Source organism: Salminus brasiliensis, chromosome 14, assembly GCF_030463535.1.
Source record: "Salminus brasiliensis chromosome 14, fSalBra1.hap2, whole genome shotgun sequence".
NCBI classification, from domain to species: Eukaryota; Metazoa; Chordata; class Actinopteri; order Characiformes; family Bryconidae; genus Salminus; species Salminus brasiliensis.
In genome coordinates this window covers 29,887,310-29,901,168 of record NC_132891.1, presented here as the reverse complement: position 1 = coordinate 29,901,168, position 13,859 = coordinate 29,887,310, and the positions used below count along the sequence as shown (strand labels likewise).

General features: G+C 39.1%; 1 protein-coding gene across 4 annotated transcripts; it reads left to right on the top strand.

Moving 5' to 3' along the window:
• The first annotated feature begins 1,688 nt into the window (after positions 1–1,688).
• On the top strand, positions 1,689–6,972 carry LOC140576622 (uncharacterized). Of its 4 annotated transcripts, none has more exons than XM_072696105.1 (5): positions 1,689–1,783; positions 3,806–4,138; positions 5,235–5,546; positions 6,102–6,261; positions 6,634–6,972. In XM_072696105.1, the coding sequence occupies exons 2-5, from the start codon at positions 3,955–3,957 to the stop codon at positions 6,779–6,781; spliced, it is 804 nt and encodes a 267-aa protein (XP_072552206.1). In that variant the 5' UTR covers positions 1,689–1,783; positions 3,806–3,954; the 3' UTR covers positions 6,782–6,972. The 4 variants fall into 4 exon arrangements, with proteins under 4 accessions (XP_072552206.1, XP_072552203.1, XP_072552202.1 ...); XM_072696102.1 differs by having other exon boundaries at positions 1,689–1,830; XM_072696101.1 differs by having other exon boundaries at positions 1,689–1,830; positions 3,803–4,138.
• The last annotated feature ends 6,887 nt before the right edge of the window (positions 6,973–13,859 follow it).

The window sequence follows — 13,859 nt, the reverse complement described above, 5'->3', positions numbered from 1 at the left end:
ATGGGATATATATTATATATACATTTAGGCAGGAATAATGCTGATGGTCCTAAAATATAGTCTTAATGTAAACCAGAAACATTGTTATAATATATAAATAAGCAAACAAATGCATGTCATCATCAAAAAACAAGCCTGAGAATCCTAGAAGAAACTCCATGATCCCTTTCGAACTGAATGCTTTCGCTCCCTATGGTTAAAATGTCTGAATGTCTACCCGTGTTGTCCATTTTACAGGGAACTAGTGTGGCGGAAATGCACCATACAATAACACTCCCTGTTAACATACCCTGTTCTGCTGCCCTGCCTGAGTCTCTTTATTGATGGGGCAATTACAACTGTATATAATTAGCTACAGTTAACTACAATTAACTACAATTGTATCATTTCACCTATAAGACGATGTGAATGTCGACACAGAGTACCACCAAAATAATGCTTCACCTAAAATGATCATGCCTTTATGTGATTTGTCACTGACTGATACCATTTATAGTTTTTTATTGGTATTGGTCTTCTCAGGCACCTAATACACATGTGCTGATGGCATTGCTAAAATAATAACTTTTCCCATTTTGCACATATTTCACAGGAAGAAAAGGGAGGGGAAATCAGCTGCTTCTACATAGAAATTTGTCCTCTGTGTGTGTCTGAACCTATACACCCACAGACATAGTGACACCATAAGACAGGTGCCACATTTACTGTTAGTGGACACATAAGAAAGGTGTTTCTAAGAAAATGAAAGGTGAAAGCAAGAGGTCAGCCATAATTCTTGTATAAAATTAAGTGGTCTCAGATCCATTACATCAATGTGCTATCTTTTATTTTTGCTTTACTACTGCCACACTTTCCTGGATTACCTCAGAAGACTATCAGCAGACAGTAGTTTGGTCAGAATGTGGAAGCTAGGACTTAGAAATATGGACTCATAAATCTCAGTTAGCATCATTGTTTGTAAGATGTGTCAGCTGGCTTCTCAACAGTGTCATCACTCTTTGACTTTCGAAGTCTGGACAAGTATTGTTCTAAGTGTTTAAACATGACCCATGTTTAAACACACTGCGTAACTCAAGAGTAAAACACACTATTATGTTCATTAGACCTTTCCTCAAGTTTTACTGACATGGCATCTTCATAGACTTCTAAATTAGTTTACATTATAATTTTAATTGTAATGTAAATGCTAGAGACTTCTGTTCAAGGGCTGAATTTGCTCGGACAGCCTTACCTGACCATGCTGGTACTTGTAAATGACAGTGGAACGACTGATTTCTAATTGTTCTAATTGATCTTTTTAAAGCCCTTCCCAGACTCGTCTGCATCTACAACTTTCTCTCTGAAGGCCTCACTACCGCTCACTACTGCTCACTTCAACAATCAAGAGCAAACCAAACTAAATGTGTAAGGTTGAAATAAGACATGGGTCAATTCTCAGTCTGCATTCTTGTCTGTACTTGTGTTCCTGTGGACTTCATTATCCAGTGAAACGTCAAGCCAAGTACAGTCTTTTTTTTTCTAACTTTTTCCTCACAAAAAAATGCATTTAAGAGACGCAAGGGTGTCACTGTCTCCTACCACCATTGAAAGTTGAAGTGAAAGCTACACAACTGTGCCAGAGGTTAAGGTGTAATTTACTTGTGCAGACTCCTTGACTCTCACTAGAACAGCTAGAATTGCAGTGTTACTGATGTGACTGCTGGCATTAAAAAAGACAAATGAAAACCACAGTCCGTCTGCTTTACATCCTGTTTTGGAGGACTGAGTGTGCAAGCCACACAAGGTACGTTAACACAATGAGGGTCCTTTACCTGTTTCTCACATCTCAGGGTAAGTTTTTTTTTGTTGTATTACAAACATCTGTACGTTCTTCTGTGTGTACCTGCCCAATGCTGGGATTCTTGACGTTAGTACCAGAGATGGTTGCAAGAGCCCAAATCTAGACCTTACCTAAACAGAAGTAGAAAACTAGCTACCAAAACCCACCAAAAAGTCTTTGTAGTTCTCTTTAGAACAATTCTGGATCTGCTTCGCACATTCAATATCGTATCAGCATAGAAGCTGTTTTCAGCCTCTGCTCTGTTGTCAGGAAGATTGTCAGCCTCTGTTCTTCTCTTTTTCGGGATACATTTGCTTAAAAAGAAAACAATGATGCTTAAAATGAGAGGTTTGATTAGTAGTAAAGCAAAACCAAGAAGCTGAACCAACTGAACAGAATTAAATAAAAAGTGTAATTAATAGCACAAGAGGTGAGATGTTGTCACTAAACCTTAAACAATGTCACATGTTAAAAGAACAAATCCAACAAAACTCCTGAAGTACATGGAACTAAGTGATCATGTTGCTATTGTGGTCGGGTAATGTAACCTGCCCAATGTTCACTGTAAAAAATGTCAAAATTTTACAGTAAAAGACTGTCACGGTAGACTGTAAACTCTTAAAAGGTTGAGTACATTGAATGCAGTTTCTGTAGTGAAATACCATAAATACATACCATACTGAAAATGCACTCAATTGTATTTAAACACAAATAATAAATGTCTAAGTATGTTGTAAATATTCTAATAAATGTATGTACTTTTTGAAAATGTAAAAAAGTGGTATCAAATAAAATTAAAATGAAAGACATATAACATAGTATATATTTTATTAATACAGTACTATGAAGTATACTTTATGTAAAAGTTACTTCAATTTAATTTAATATACATCCTGTGAATGAATGAATCCATGAATGTTAATAATGTGTGTGTATGTATATATATATATATATATATATATACACTTATATAACGATTGACTTCCTGGCCTCAGAGTTGAAGGCTGGACCTTAACCCCTTAACACTACAACGCGTATTACACACTAAGGTGTATTATTCAGTAACTACAGGGATTTCTGTAAAAACTTGTGAGGCTAATCTTTGGTAATGGAAATTTGTAATAATGTGTCTTGCCTGCCGGCAGGCCATAGGCTTTTTAAGGTGTTAAGGAATTAAAGAATAAGACTAAATAAATTAGGTGCCACTAATGATTTCACCATAATTTTACCAGAATTAATCATACCCAGAATGATTGTTTTGGGGTGAATGTGAGGTGAAGCATGCCTGAGGGCCTTTAGGACCAATTGCAGAGTCAACAGTGTATACCATGGTAGGGACATGCGTATACCAGAGCAGCCCAGGTTTGGAGGATGTCTGCAAAGTTTTAAAAATGCAACCAAAGCAGATTTGTGTCTAAGCGGAGCTACATGAGTATTAAGTCACCTGAAAGTACCTTTTTGATCAGATATGAGTGGGACTAAATCAACCACAATATACGTAGGAGTAGCTTTTGTCCAGAAAGTCCAGATAAGGAAGCTATGTATACAGAATCAGACTTATTCAGACTGCATTGGGGAGCACTGGCTGTCTCAGGCTAACGCATTAAGTGCCTTAGTCTTTAAACCTTCTTTGAAAACGTTACGTTTGAATAATATTTTGTACCTGCCTTTCATTAACTTCGGAGCTGGAGTGATTTTTGCTTTTTAAGGTGTTAAGGAATGAAAGAATAAGACTAAAAAAAATTACAGTACATTGTTACACTTATTTTATACAGTGTACTGTACTGTAATGTACTATAAACAAAACAGTTAGTTGATATAAAATGTACAGTTGCCAAAAACATACTGTAATGTTTTATACATTATACATTGTGACCATATGTTTACAGTGAAATCCTGGCAACCACATTATTATTATTAGGGTCCTTTACATTTTTATTTACATTTTTTTTTACATACAGAAATTACATTATTGTTTTCCAGCAGTCAGTGCATATCTTCAGTGTGACAAAACCAGGATCCATGCCACAGTCGGGAGAACACTTAATGTTGCCTGTACGTACAATACAAACCAGTTCCACTTCAACAAGAAGTACTGGTGTGCTGGGGAATCCAGGGGAACATGTGAGATTCTGATGGATACAGATGGTTTCACCAAGGCTGAGCTCAAGAGTCGGGCACGCATCACCACAACAGGGTTTAGAAGCTTTCACATTCAAGTGACGAAACTTCAGCTGAGGGACACTGGAATCTACTGGGTTGGAATTGATAAAATATATGCTGACATCATGGTTAAGATCCGAGTGGAAGTATCAGAAGGTAAGAATGTGTCTGGTTGCAATTGAATAAATTGTAAAACCCTGTGCAGCATATTATTGGCCATTTTAATGAGCTGTAGTAAAGACTGAGACCCAGAACTAATCAGCCAACATCAGAGCCTTACCCCACTAAAGCTCCTGTGACTGAATGCAATCAAATCCTCCCAGCAGCGTTCCAATATTTTCCTTGTCTGAATGGTAGAGATAGTAAAACATAGGGTTGCTTTAAAATGATGTTGCAAAGCCAACTGCTTTTATTCAAGTAATTTTTTTCATTGTATGTTTATTTGAGCTAAAACTACCTGTTAATTAAAGTATTTTCTGATTTTCTAGTGAAATATTAGCTTAAATATTAAAAGTCATTTTTAGTAAAGTATTATCATAAATGTTATAATGCCATTTTGTAGTAAAATATTAGTTATTTTAACAATATCAATGTTAAAATAATAATCTCAATATCAATAGCTCAAGTAATTTTTTGGAAAAAGAATACATTTTATAAGTCACTGTTTTAGTAAAATATTAACATATATATTATGCAAAAATATTGCCTTAAATATTATAAGTACTTTGTATTAATATGTTAGCTTAAATAAATGCTTACATTTTATTATTTTCATTTTATTATTATTTGTCAATATTAGCTTAAAACTAGTATGCTGTTTTCATTTACAGTGTGCCATCCTATAAATATGCTAGGAATGTGGGTAGCATGTGGTAGTGCTGTTCAAAGATCAGTAAACTACATAAAAATAAGTGAAGTAAACTATTATTAGCATTTACAGTATACTAGCAGTAGTATAAAATACAGGCTCACATAAAATAAAGAGCAATAAAGCATAAAAGAGGGAGTGGCTAAAGAAATTGTTATTCTCCACTATCTCCACTTCTTATGCTTGTTCTTAAGTTGTCCATGACTTTAACACTATATTATCAGGTAGTCAATGTGTGGCAAGCACCATTTTCTTATAACCTCATATTGACTTCACACATATTATTAATATTATATAATATAATAATATTGTAAATAATTATATTGTATATTTGTTCAACTGTCAATTATGACCCAAAGTACTTACAAACGCTTTGGATTTCAGAAGCTGTGAGCAGGCCAGAGGTGTGGCCTGTGGGCTCCCCTCTGCTGACGTGCCAGGGCCGGTCGCTGACGCTGCGCTGCAGGAGCGAGAGAGGCACTAATGTCCAGTACAGCTGGTACAGAAAGGCCAATCCTGAAGCTGTCCTCTTAGAGAGCGCCTCAGATCTCCCCCTGCACTGTGCTTCCCTCACTCAGTACGGTCTTGTCATCTGCTCGGCTCAAAACACAGTGAGCAGAGAGAGCAGTAAAGCTGTTTTCATTCAGGTCCTGCAGCCTGGAGACAAGGACTGCATCTATTCACTCATGTCTGAAGGTCAGTCATTTGCCAATACACTCTCACCACCCACTTTATTTGAACACCTTGTATTTCCAAACATTGGCCACTTTAGTAGAAGTCCTCACAAGTCCACTGTCTGTCTGTCCCACTCTATTCTCCACTAATTAGTGTCCAGGTATACTATATGGACAAAAGTATTCGGACACCTGCTTATTTATTGGAGAAAATGTTGAGGACTGTCCAATTGGAATGTCCATCATCTCTGTTCCCATTGGACAAACTTGCATTTGGGCTTAAGTTATCTGGTTAATCTTGCTTTGTGGTGTACCCTCAGGTCAAAACCATGAAAAGCTTAGGAACAGCTGAGGCTGATTAGTATTCTGATGACATTGATCATGACAATTGTTCCTGATTGGTTGATTGAATCATATGAGAGTATATGGAAATCTGGGAGTTGGAGTTTTGTAGAGAGCCAGTGTTGGGCGGTATGACAACTAAAAAACAGTTGTTAACAGTTAACAGTTGTTAACTATAAATAGTTCCATGTCTTTGAAATGCAGCACATTGTAGTGCCAGTGTCCTCCCTTTCAGGTATTGAAGGCTACGACTGTCGGACAACCACACCAGCACTAACCACAACTACCATGACCACTGTGGAAGTTCTGAGCTCAACACTTGTCACTTGTCACAGTGAATGGGAAGACCAGTCAGATCATGTCAATCAAACATGGATAGAGAGCCTCTTTCTCAGGTTTGAACAAGAATATCCTGGCTGAACTCCTGGCTGGTATTATTAGTGTTAAATTATTATATCGGCATGATGATATGGGATGTGAGCCATGCCCCTCGTCCAGCAGAAATGATGTGAGAAATCCAAACACAAGCGGTCACAGGAGATGTAGGTGTGAATGGTAATGCCTTTTGGTAGTCATTTGTGATCGGATCACCCGAGACCCACATTAATGACAGGCCTGCCTGTGTGAACAGGCCTGAGTCTAACAGAGATGAGAAGAGCCATTCGAAAGGTTCTTCACACTCACACATTGCTTAGATTTGATGTCCTTATGGTTTGTGAATGAATCAGCATACATGTAGTGAATCTTCACATGCTTGTATTTCTCAGGTCATGGTCAGGAGTGCCTCTGTGGTATGACATTGTTCGCTGGGTCCTCTTCACTGCTATGGTCATCACTTCTGGCCTGGTGCACATGCGTACACGTCCCAGACCCAGCAGACATAACATTCCTCACAGACTGAGAAAACACATCTGACTGCAGTGAGGTCTTTGTCCTAGCTAGACGAAACTACCTATATCCACCTATCCAGCGAAGGAACCACATCTCCCACATATCCCTTGAACTGGGCCTGTGTTGTACTTTTTGTACCTCCATCAGGGGAATTCCATCAGTTCATCATAGTATTAAACAAATCACAAGTGAATGAATAAACGGTGTAAATGCTATATCTGTTGTTTGTGCAGTACTGGGGTATGGAATACCCTACTCTATTGTCATGCTGTGGTTGGAATTTGCAAGTTCTGATGTTCATCCTGTAGGTGGCAGCATTATTGAAGAAATAATCACAAAGCAGAACCCTTATCCTGGAGATATACGGCGATCAGCCAAGACATTAATACTACCCTCTTGTTTCTACACTCATTGTCTATTATATCAGCTCTACTTCCCAATTCCCTTAGTAGGTCTATAGTTACAGACTGCAGTCCGTCTGTTTCTCTGCATACTTCATTAGCCTCCTTTCACCTTGTTCTCCAATAGTCAGGACCCTACAGGACCACCACAGAGCAGGTATTATTTGGGTGGTGGGGCATTCTCATTAGTGTGTTTTGCACTGGTATGAGTGGATCAGACACAGCAGTGCTACTGTGAGAACATTGAACAAAAGTTCCTGTCCTGCCTCTTTTCCTTAATTCTGCCAGGTCTGAAGCTCGGTAGCTCATGTAGATGCACTTACTGGTCAGCTCTCTCAGTATGTTCACATTAGGTCACAGGCCATGAGCTACACATTAGGCAAAATGAGGGAAAACAGACAGGAAAGGAAGACGCAACAGATAACAACAGATGGTTGAACATTGTGTTACATCGAAAGCGCATTACGGTCCTCCTGCATTACACATGAAGCTTATTAGGGCAGAACTTGAGGACCATGTCACAGCTCTGCCCTTTCTGGCTGTTTTGAAGCAGAATCTGCAAAATGACTTTCAAAAGCAAGACAAGACAACCATATGAACCATTTGTGTTGGGCAAAGATGGAATTTGACCTCTGCTTTTGACTCATCCATGCAGTGAACACACACATACACACTAGTGAGCAAACACTATTATATTATACTATTATACAACCCTGTCATCAACAGCCTGATGCTCTAACTGCTGAGCCACCACTGCCAGTAACACAAGCCTTCGTATTTGCATTACCCCTCCAACCCCTGTCATAGCTGGGATATGAACTGGTTGATTTACTGTGCTATAGTGCAAATAGCTTGCAATAGTGAACCTGTCATTAGCGTGTTCTGTGGCCTGGTGTGCACAACCCCCCCCCCCCCCCCGTTCTTGCAAGTACAAGCCAAGTCTAATGTATATTCATTGGCTGTATGGCGGAGTTCAATCACCCTTCTTCCACATTGTTACAATACACTGATCCCTAAAATATTAAAACCTGGGAACACTTTGCACTTTGTAATTCTGTGAAGTGGGCCAAGATACCGAAATTGCCTAGAAAGCCATTAACACACCCCAACCCCAATACAGAAAACACCATCAGCTGAAAATGCCATCAGCTGCTCTGTAAACACATATTAATAAACATCAACCTCTTCCTCTTTCTCATGTTATGGGTGCGGCATCACACACTTCGGTTGTCATATCCTCTCGAAAAAGGGAAACGTTTTCTTGGCTTGTGAAGCCAGAACTGGTATTATTGTCATCTCGAACACACTGCCTGCACTAGAACAGACAACCAACACGGATCAAACATGATTCAGTGTGATTAAATTACAGTTTAATAACAACTACACTGAATCATAATCAGTTAAATCACGGTTATGCAGAATCAATCGATTTTTTTTAGGGTTTTCTGAAATCAACAATAGAATAAAAACTATACATTCAAGCTCAAAACTGTACATACAGCACTCTTAATATTTAGTTGAGAGAATGTCTTGACCAGTGGCTATAAACAAGCATCTGGCTGAATTCTGGTTGGATGTTTGACCGGGTAGATTTGGCAGAGTTCAGTTAAATATGTGGGTTCCCTGGCAGAGGCCTTACCTTTAAGCACTGTCTACATATTTTCAGTAGTGTTGAGGGCAAGACCTTGGGAAGGGACTTTTAAAGATTAATGTTTTAAGCCTGAATGAATAATTCCACAGCCTCCTCTGATGTGTTTTTGGGGTCATTGTCATATTGGAGCACTCAGCTGTCCAAGTTTCGACCACATAGGACAGGGGAGGACAATTTCGGGCGAATTCCTGCCCAGTTTTTTTTTTTTACTTTTTTTGTTTTTTTGTTTTGTGCTTTTCCTGCTCAAGCACACCAAATTCAACTCACCTGTAAATTTCCAAGTGTAGTAGGTCTGTTACAGCAGGGATTATCAGCAAATTGTGAGTTGTGAGGTTGTCCTCCTACTTCATTTTTCCATCTGCCTCATGCGATTCACCAGTTCCTCATTATTTCATCCACTTTGTGTGTTGAATCTGTTTCCTTGAGCAGCAAAACAGTTCCACAGCCTCATCCACTTTTTCCTCCAGAATGCTTGTTCTTTGTCCATGTGGTTCAGCTGCAAAATTTCGATGAGCTGAATGGTGTCAGGTTTGGACAACAGCTTTTCAATCCATGGTGATGTAAAACTCACTCAACTGTAGACAGTGACACTGCTGTTCCAGCAGCTTCCAGCTTGTGGCGGGTTTGTGGCTTGGGGGTTAATTGGGTTATACCTTCAAATAATTATTGAAATTGATGACCTTGGAATCTGCAATTGTTTAGAAAGGGCTCCAAGAGCCATTCCTGACTTGTGTAAATCCTCAATCTTCCTTCTCAGATCCACACTGAACTCCTTGGATTTCTTTCTGGGTGTTTCAGGGTCAATGCTGTCAAAGTGCTGTCAAACAAGCCCTTTTTATGTGGGCACAGAAAAGCTATCAGCTGTAGCCAATCATGATCACTAACAGAAAGTTAAGAGACCTTGACCCTGGAAAGTTAAAAGACATTATTTACTCTGTATGTATGTAATACTGACCATGTGTTGATTTCAGATACCTGCCAAAAATTCTCTAAACTGCCATGTCCACAATGTTCTCAGGAACTGAAACACCCATGCATTTCCTCATTCTGTTGCTTTTTAAAAAACTGCCTCAACATGCATTAAAAACACTTAGCTCAACAGTTATCAAGCCCTGGTCCTGGAAAACTCCTTGCACATTTTCATATATTTTTTTTTCGCTTGCTCAAACAGTCCTGATCTAACTAGTGAGCTCAATAATAAGTCTTTCTTGAGCTGAAGCTGGTGTGTTAATGAAGATAAAGGGGGGGGGGGGGTACTGACAAACCACTATAGTGGCAATCAGCCACCACAGGTGGCTCCTTTTAATGGGTGGGCTCTACATATTAGACAGTGTAAGGCACAACAGGTAAACGTAAGAATCTGAGCCACTTTGAAAAGAACCAAATTGTAGTGACTAGCATCTCCGAAATGACAGGTCTTATGGGTTGTTCTGTACCTACTGAAGGTGGTCCAAGAAAGGACAACTGGTTGCCTGGGTGCAAAGGCTAGCACGTCTGGTCTGATCCACACTTTTTCTTCTTTTTCTGTAAAGTTCTGTACATTTTTCAGCAGGAATAAGCAAGATCATTCATGAACGAACAGGGCAGAGAACATTACAGTTAATTTGAGCAGAATAGACATGAACCAGAATCACAGACAGGAATGGCAGTCAGTGTTTTGCTTTTTTTAACCTGCAGTTCCCATAAGGGACAAATAAATACAGAATTTAATTACAGGAACAGACTATTAGTGCTAATCACATGTTTCTGATATCAGAGCTAATTACTATTATTTATCATTCGTGACATGAATATCATAAATGAAAGTTTAAGATTTTTGGTCTTTTAAAGGAAATATTTTAAGTACATGTAGGAGTGTGTATTTTACTTCAGTAAAATGTAAAAAAGTATTTTTATACTAGAGTGTTTGTACTTTTGCTTAAGTATGGGAGTTCTTCCACCTCTGCTTTTGAACATAGAATGATCATCCTTGCATTAGGACAGCAAAGGTTATCCCATCCAGGCCAAACCTGACAGAAGAACCACCCCCATGGTTTACAGGCATTCCTAGATAAACAGTTTCCTGGAAAGTGGATTGGTCGTCATGGGCCAGTTGAATGGCCCCCAAGGTCTCCCGATCTGACCCCCTTAGACTTTTATCTTTGGGGTCATCTGAAGGCAATTGTCTATGCCGTGAAGATATGAGATATGCAGCACCTGAAACTACGGATACTGGAAGCCTGTGCTAGCATTTCTTCTGCAGTGTTGCTATCAGTGTGTGAAGAGTGGGAGAAGAGGGTTGCATTGACAATCCAACACAATGGGCAGCACTTTGAACACATTTTATAAGTGGTCAGAAACTTGTAAATAACTCATGAAAGTTATGTTAAAACCAGCAAACCATTGTTTTTCTTGTGAAATTCTCAATAAGTTTGATGTGTCACATGACCCTCTTCCCATTGAAAAAACTAAAGTAGGATCCAAAATGGCCACCATGGTCACCACCCCTCTTGAAAAGTTTTCCCCCTCCCATATACTAATGTGCCACAAACAGGAAGTTAATATCACCAACCATTCCCATTTTATTTAGGTGTATCCATATAAATGGCCCACCCTGTATAACGATATAATAATAGTGATAATTGTGCATGTGTATTAAGTACATGAAATGGGTTGGTGGTGGAAAAACACATTTGGTTTTGATGTTTATTTTGTCTTATATTTCTTATTACATGACAATGCCACGTTATCAGTCTAGGTATCCCCCTGTTACCCCCGGACCCCCAAGCAGATTACAACAAAATAATATTTAGTTAGACTGGTTAGCTATCATTAGTGTTAATTAGAGTTATGCCCCATCCAAATGTACCCGGATATTTTTGGTCTGTGTTTTGCCCACATGAAAACGGCATTTTTGGTAAATGAAAACAGTCGTGTGGAAGGGGACGTCCCAACGCATGCAAGTTTCTGACTGTGTCTTAGATAATACAAAAATAAATCAACTTTGCGTGCCAACTCTAATCTCAACTCAAGGGCAACCTTATGAGTAGTGCTTTTTGAAGCAAGCAAAGACGCAGCGCCCATCACTGATAACAGACCAAAGAATGTCCTATGATTAATGAGCCAAACCTAAACCAGCTCATCTTCTTCCTCCTGCTCCAGTTCCAGTGTTCTTATCAGACTTGAGTCTTTGGCCCTAAATCAAGGCTTAAACTTATTGCACACTGGTTGGGCCTCTGTAGGGCCTGGTGAAATGACATGCACCTGGCATTGCTATGTCTCGCCTCCCAGGGATACGGCCCCTGCATTCGATATGGCCCCTGCACTCGATACGGCCCCTGCACTCTCCAAGGACACTGTGAAGCTTCTGAGCACTTCTGGAAAGCACCTAACTCTCTGTTAGGGCCTGCTAGGTCAGATATATTCTACCATATTTATGTCAGCCAAACAGTGTATACTTTTTAAGCATCCTGCTTACTCCACCAGAACCTCCTTCCCTACTGCCTATTCCTCAGTCCAGTTGAGTCCACTTTTCAGCACTGAGATGGCTTGGCCAAAATACAAAATTGATGGACAGGGACCACCAGCTGGTTTCCCTGCAATGTCATCTGCAGGACCCTGTGGTTACTACCACCTTAAACAAGCAGTCATTTGTTTGACCAGAGAGAATTAGCGTCACCAAATAAACATGAGGAACTTGTCAATTAGCGTTAGTGTTCTCCTTGCTGGAAATAAACAGCATATGCAGGCTGGTTAAGCTGGTTGACCAGTTTAGCTCTTGACCAGCATAGGGTATGTTTGCGTTCAAGTTTCTAGTATGACCAAGCTTGACCAAGCTGATCTACCAGCATGACCAGAATCAAATGCAGCGTACACTATGCTCGTCAATAGCTGGCTAACCTAAACTAGTTTACCAGCATAGGGTATGCTTTAGACTGGATGACCAGCTTTTCAACCACCTTGACCATCAAAGACCACCTTAGACCATCTGAAACCTGCGTTGTGTTCTCGTTGCAGGGTTATAATCTGATAACAGGAATAATACAGCCTTGAGTATTAGTCATGAGCCCCTGCTTCTTCTTCTCTCCTCACCTCCTCATATGAAAAGAAAAGAAAGAGCAAGCTTAACTGACTAGTATATTGAGTGAAGCATGCAATCAAAGCTGTCAGAAGCATTCACATTCATTACTCAGGTAGGAGTGTCGATACTGGGGTTTAAAAAGACTTCTATAGAAGTTGAAGTATCAACTTAAGCTTTTTACTCCAGTAAAAGTGTAAAAGTACTGGTTTCAAAACTACTTAAAGTAGAAAAGTAAAAGTAATGTAAAGGAAAGCAGAGGCCAAACACTTAGGCTGAGCCACAGGGGTCAATAGTGCACTACCCTACATTTTTCTAAAAGCCATAATGAGGAAAATGTTCTATTAAAATGTTGATGTTAAAAATGTTGGGCTGCACTAGGCTTCCTCTTTCAGCTGCAGATCTGCCCATTGAAAATTTTAGTATTTTAGTAATATCAGATCTATTAAAGGAGCATCTCTGTGCACTACTGAGCATTAACGTGTGTTTCATGGAGGAACAATATGAGGAGTAGTTGCCTATAAGTATTGTAATGGTGCAAAAAGTCAAACTTCAGAGACGTGTGATCAATAAGCTTTATTGGAATGTAAATGTGGAGCTTAATTGGGATGTTTCACTCAGGTTCTCTTGAGTATAGCGTTTTATTTATTTATTTATTTTTTCAGGATGACAAGCTGGAATGAAAACAAATGGAAATTAAATAGGAGTAATGAGGCTATTTTTTCAAATGTAATGAGTAAAAATACAGATAATTGTGTAAAAATGTGAGTAAAAGTCAAAAGCTGAAAAAGAATTACTCCAATAAAGTACAGACTACCAGAATTTCTACTTAAGTAAGGCAACAAAGTGTTTGTACTTTATTACTTGACACCTCTGCATGCGGTGTAATGCTACCAATAGGATCAGGAGTATAATTCACCATAAAACTGACCACGAGCAAAATCCAATACAGTGCAATTACTTATAAGGAACCCAGGAACATATATGTTTAAA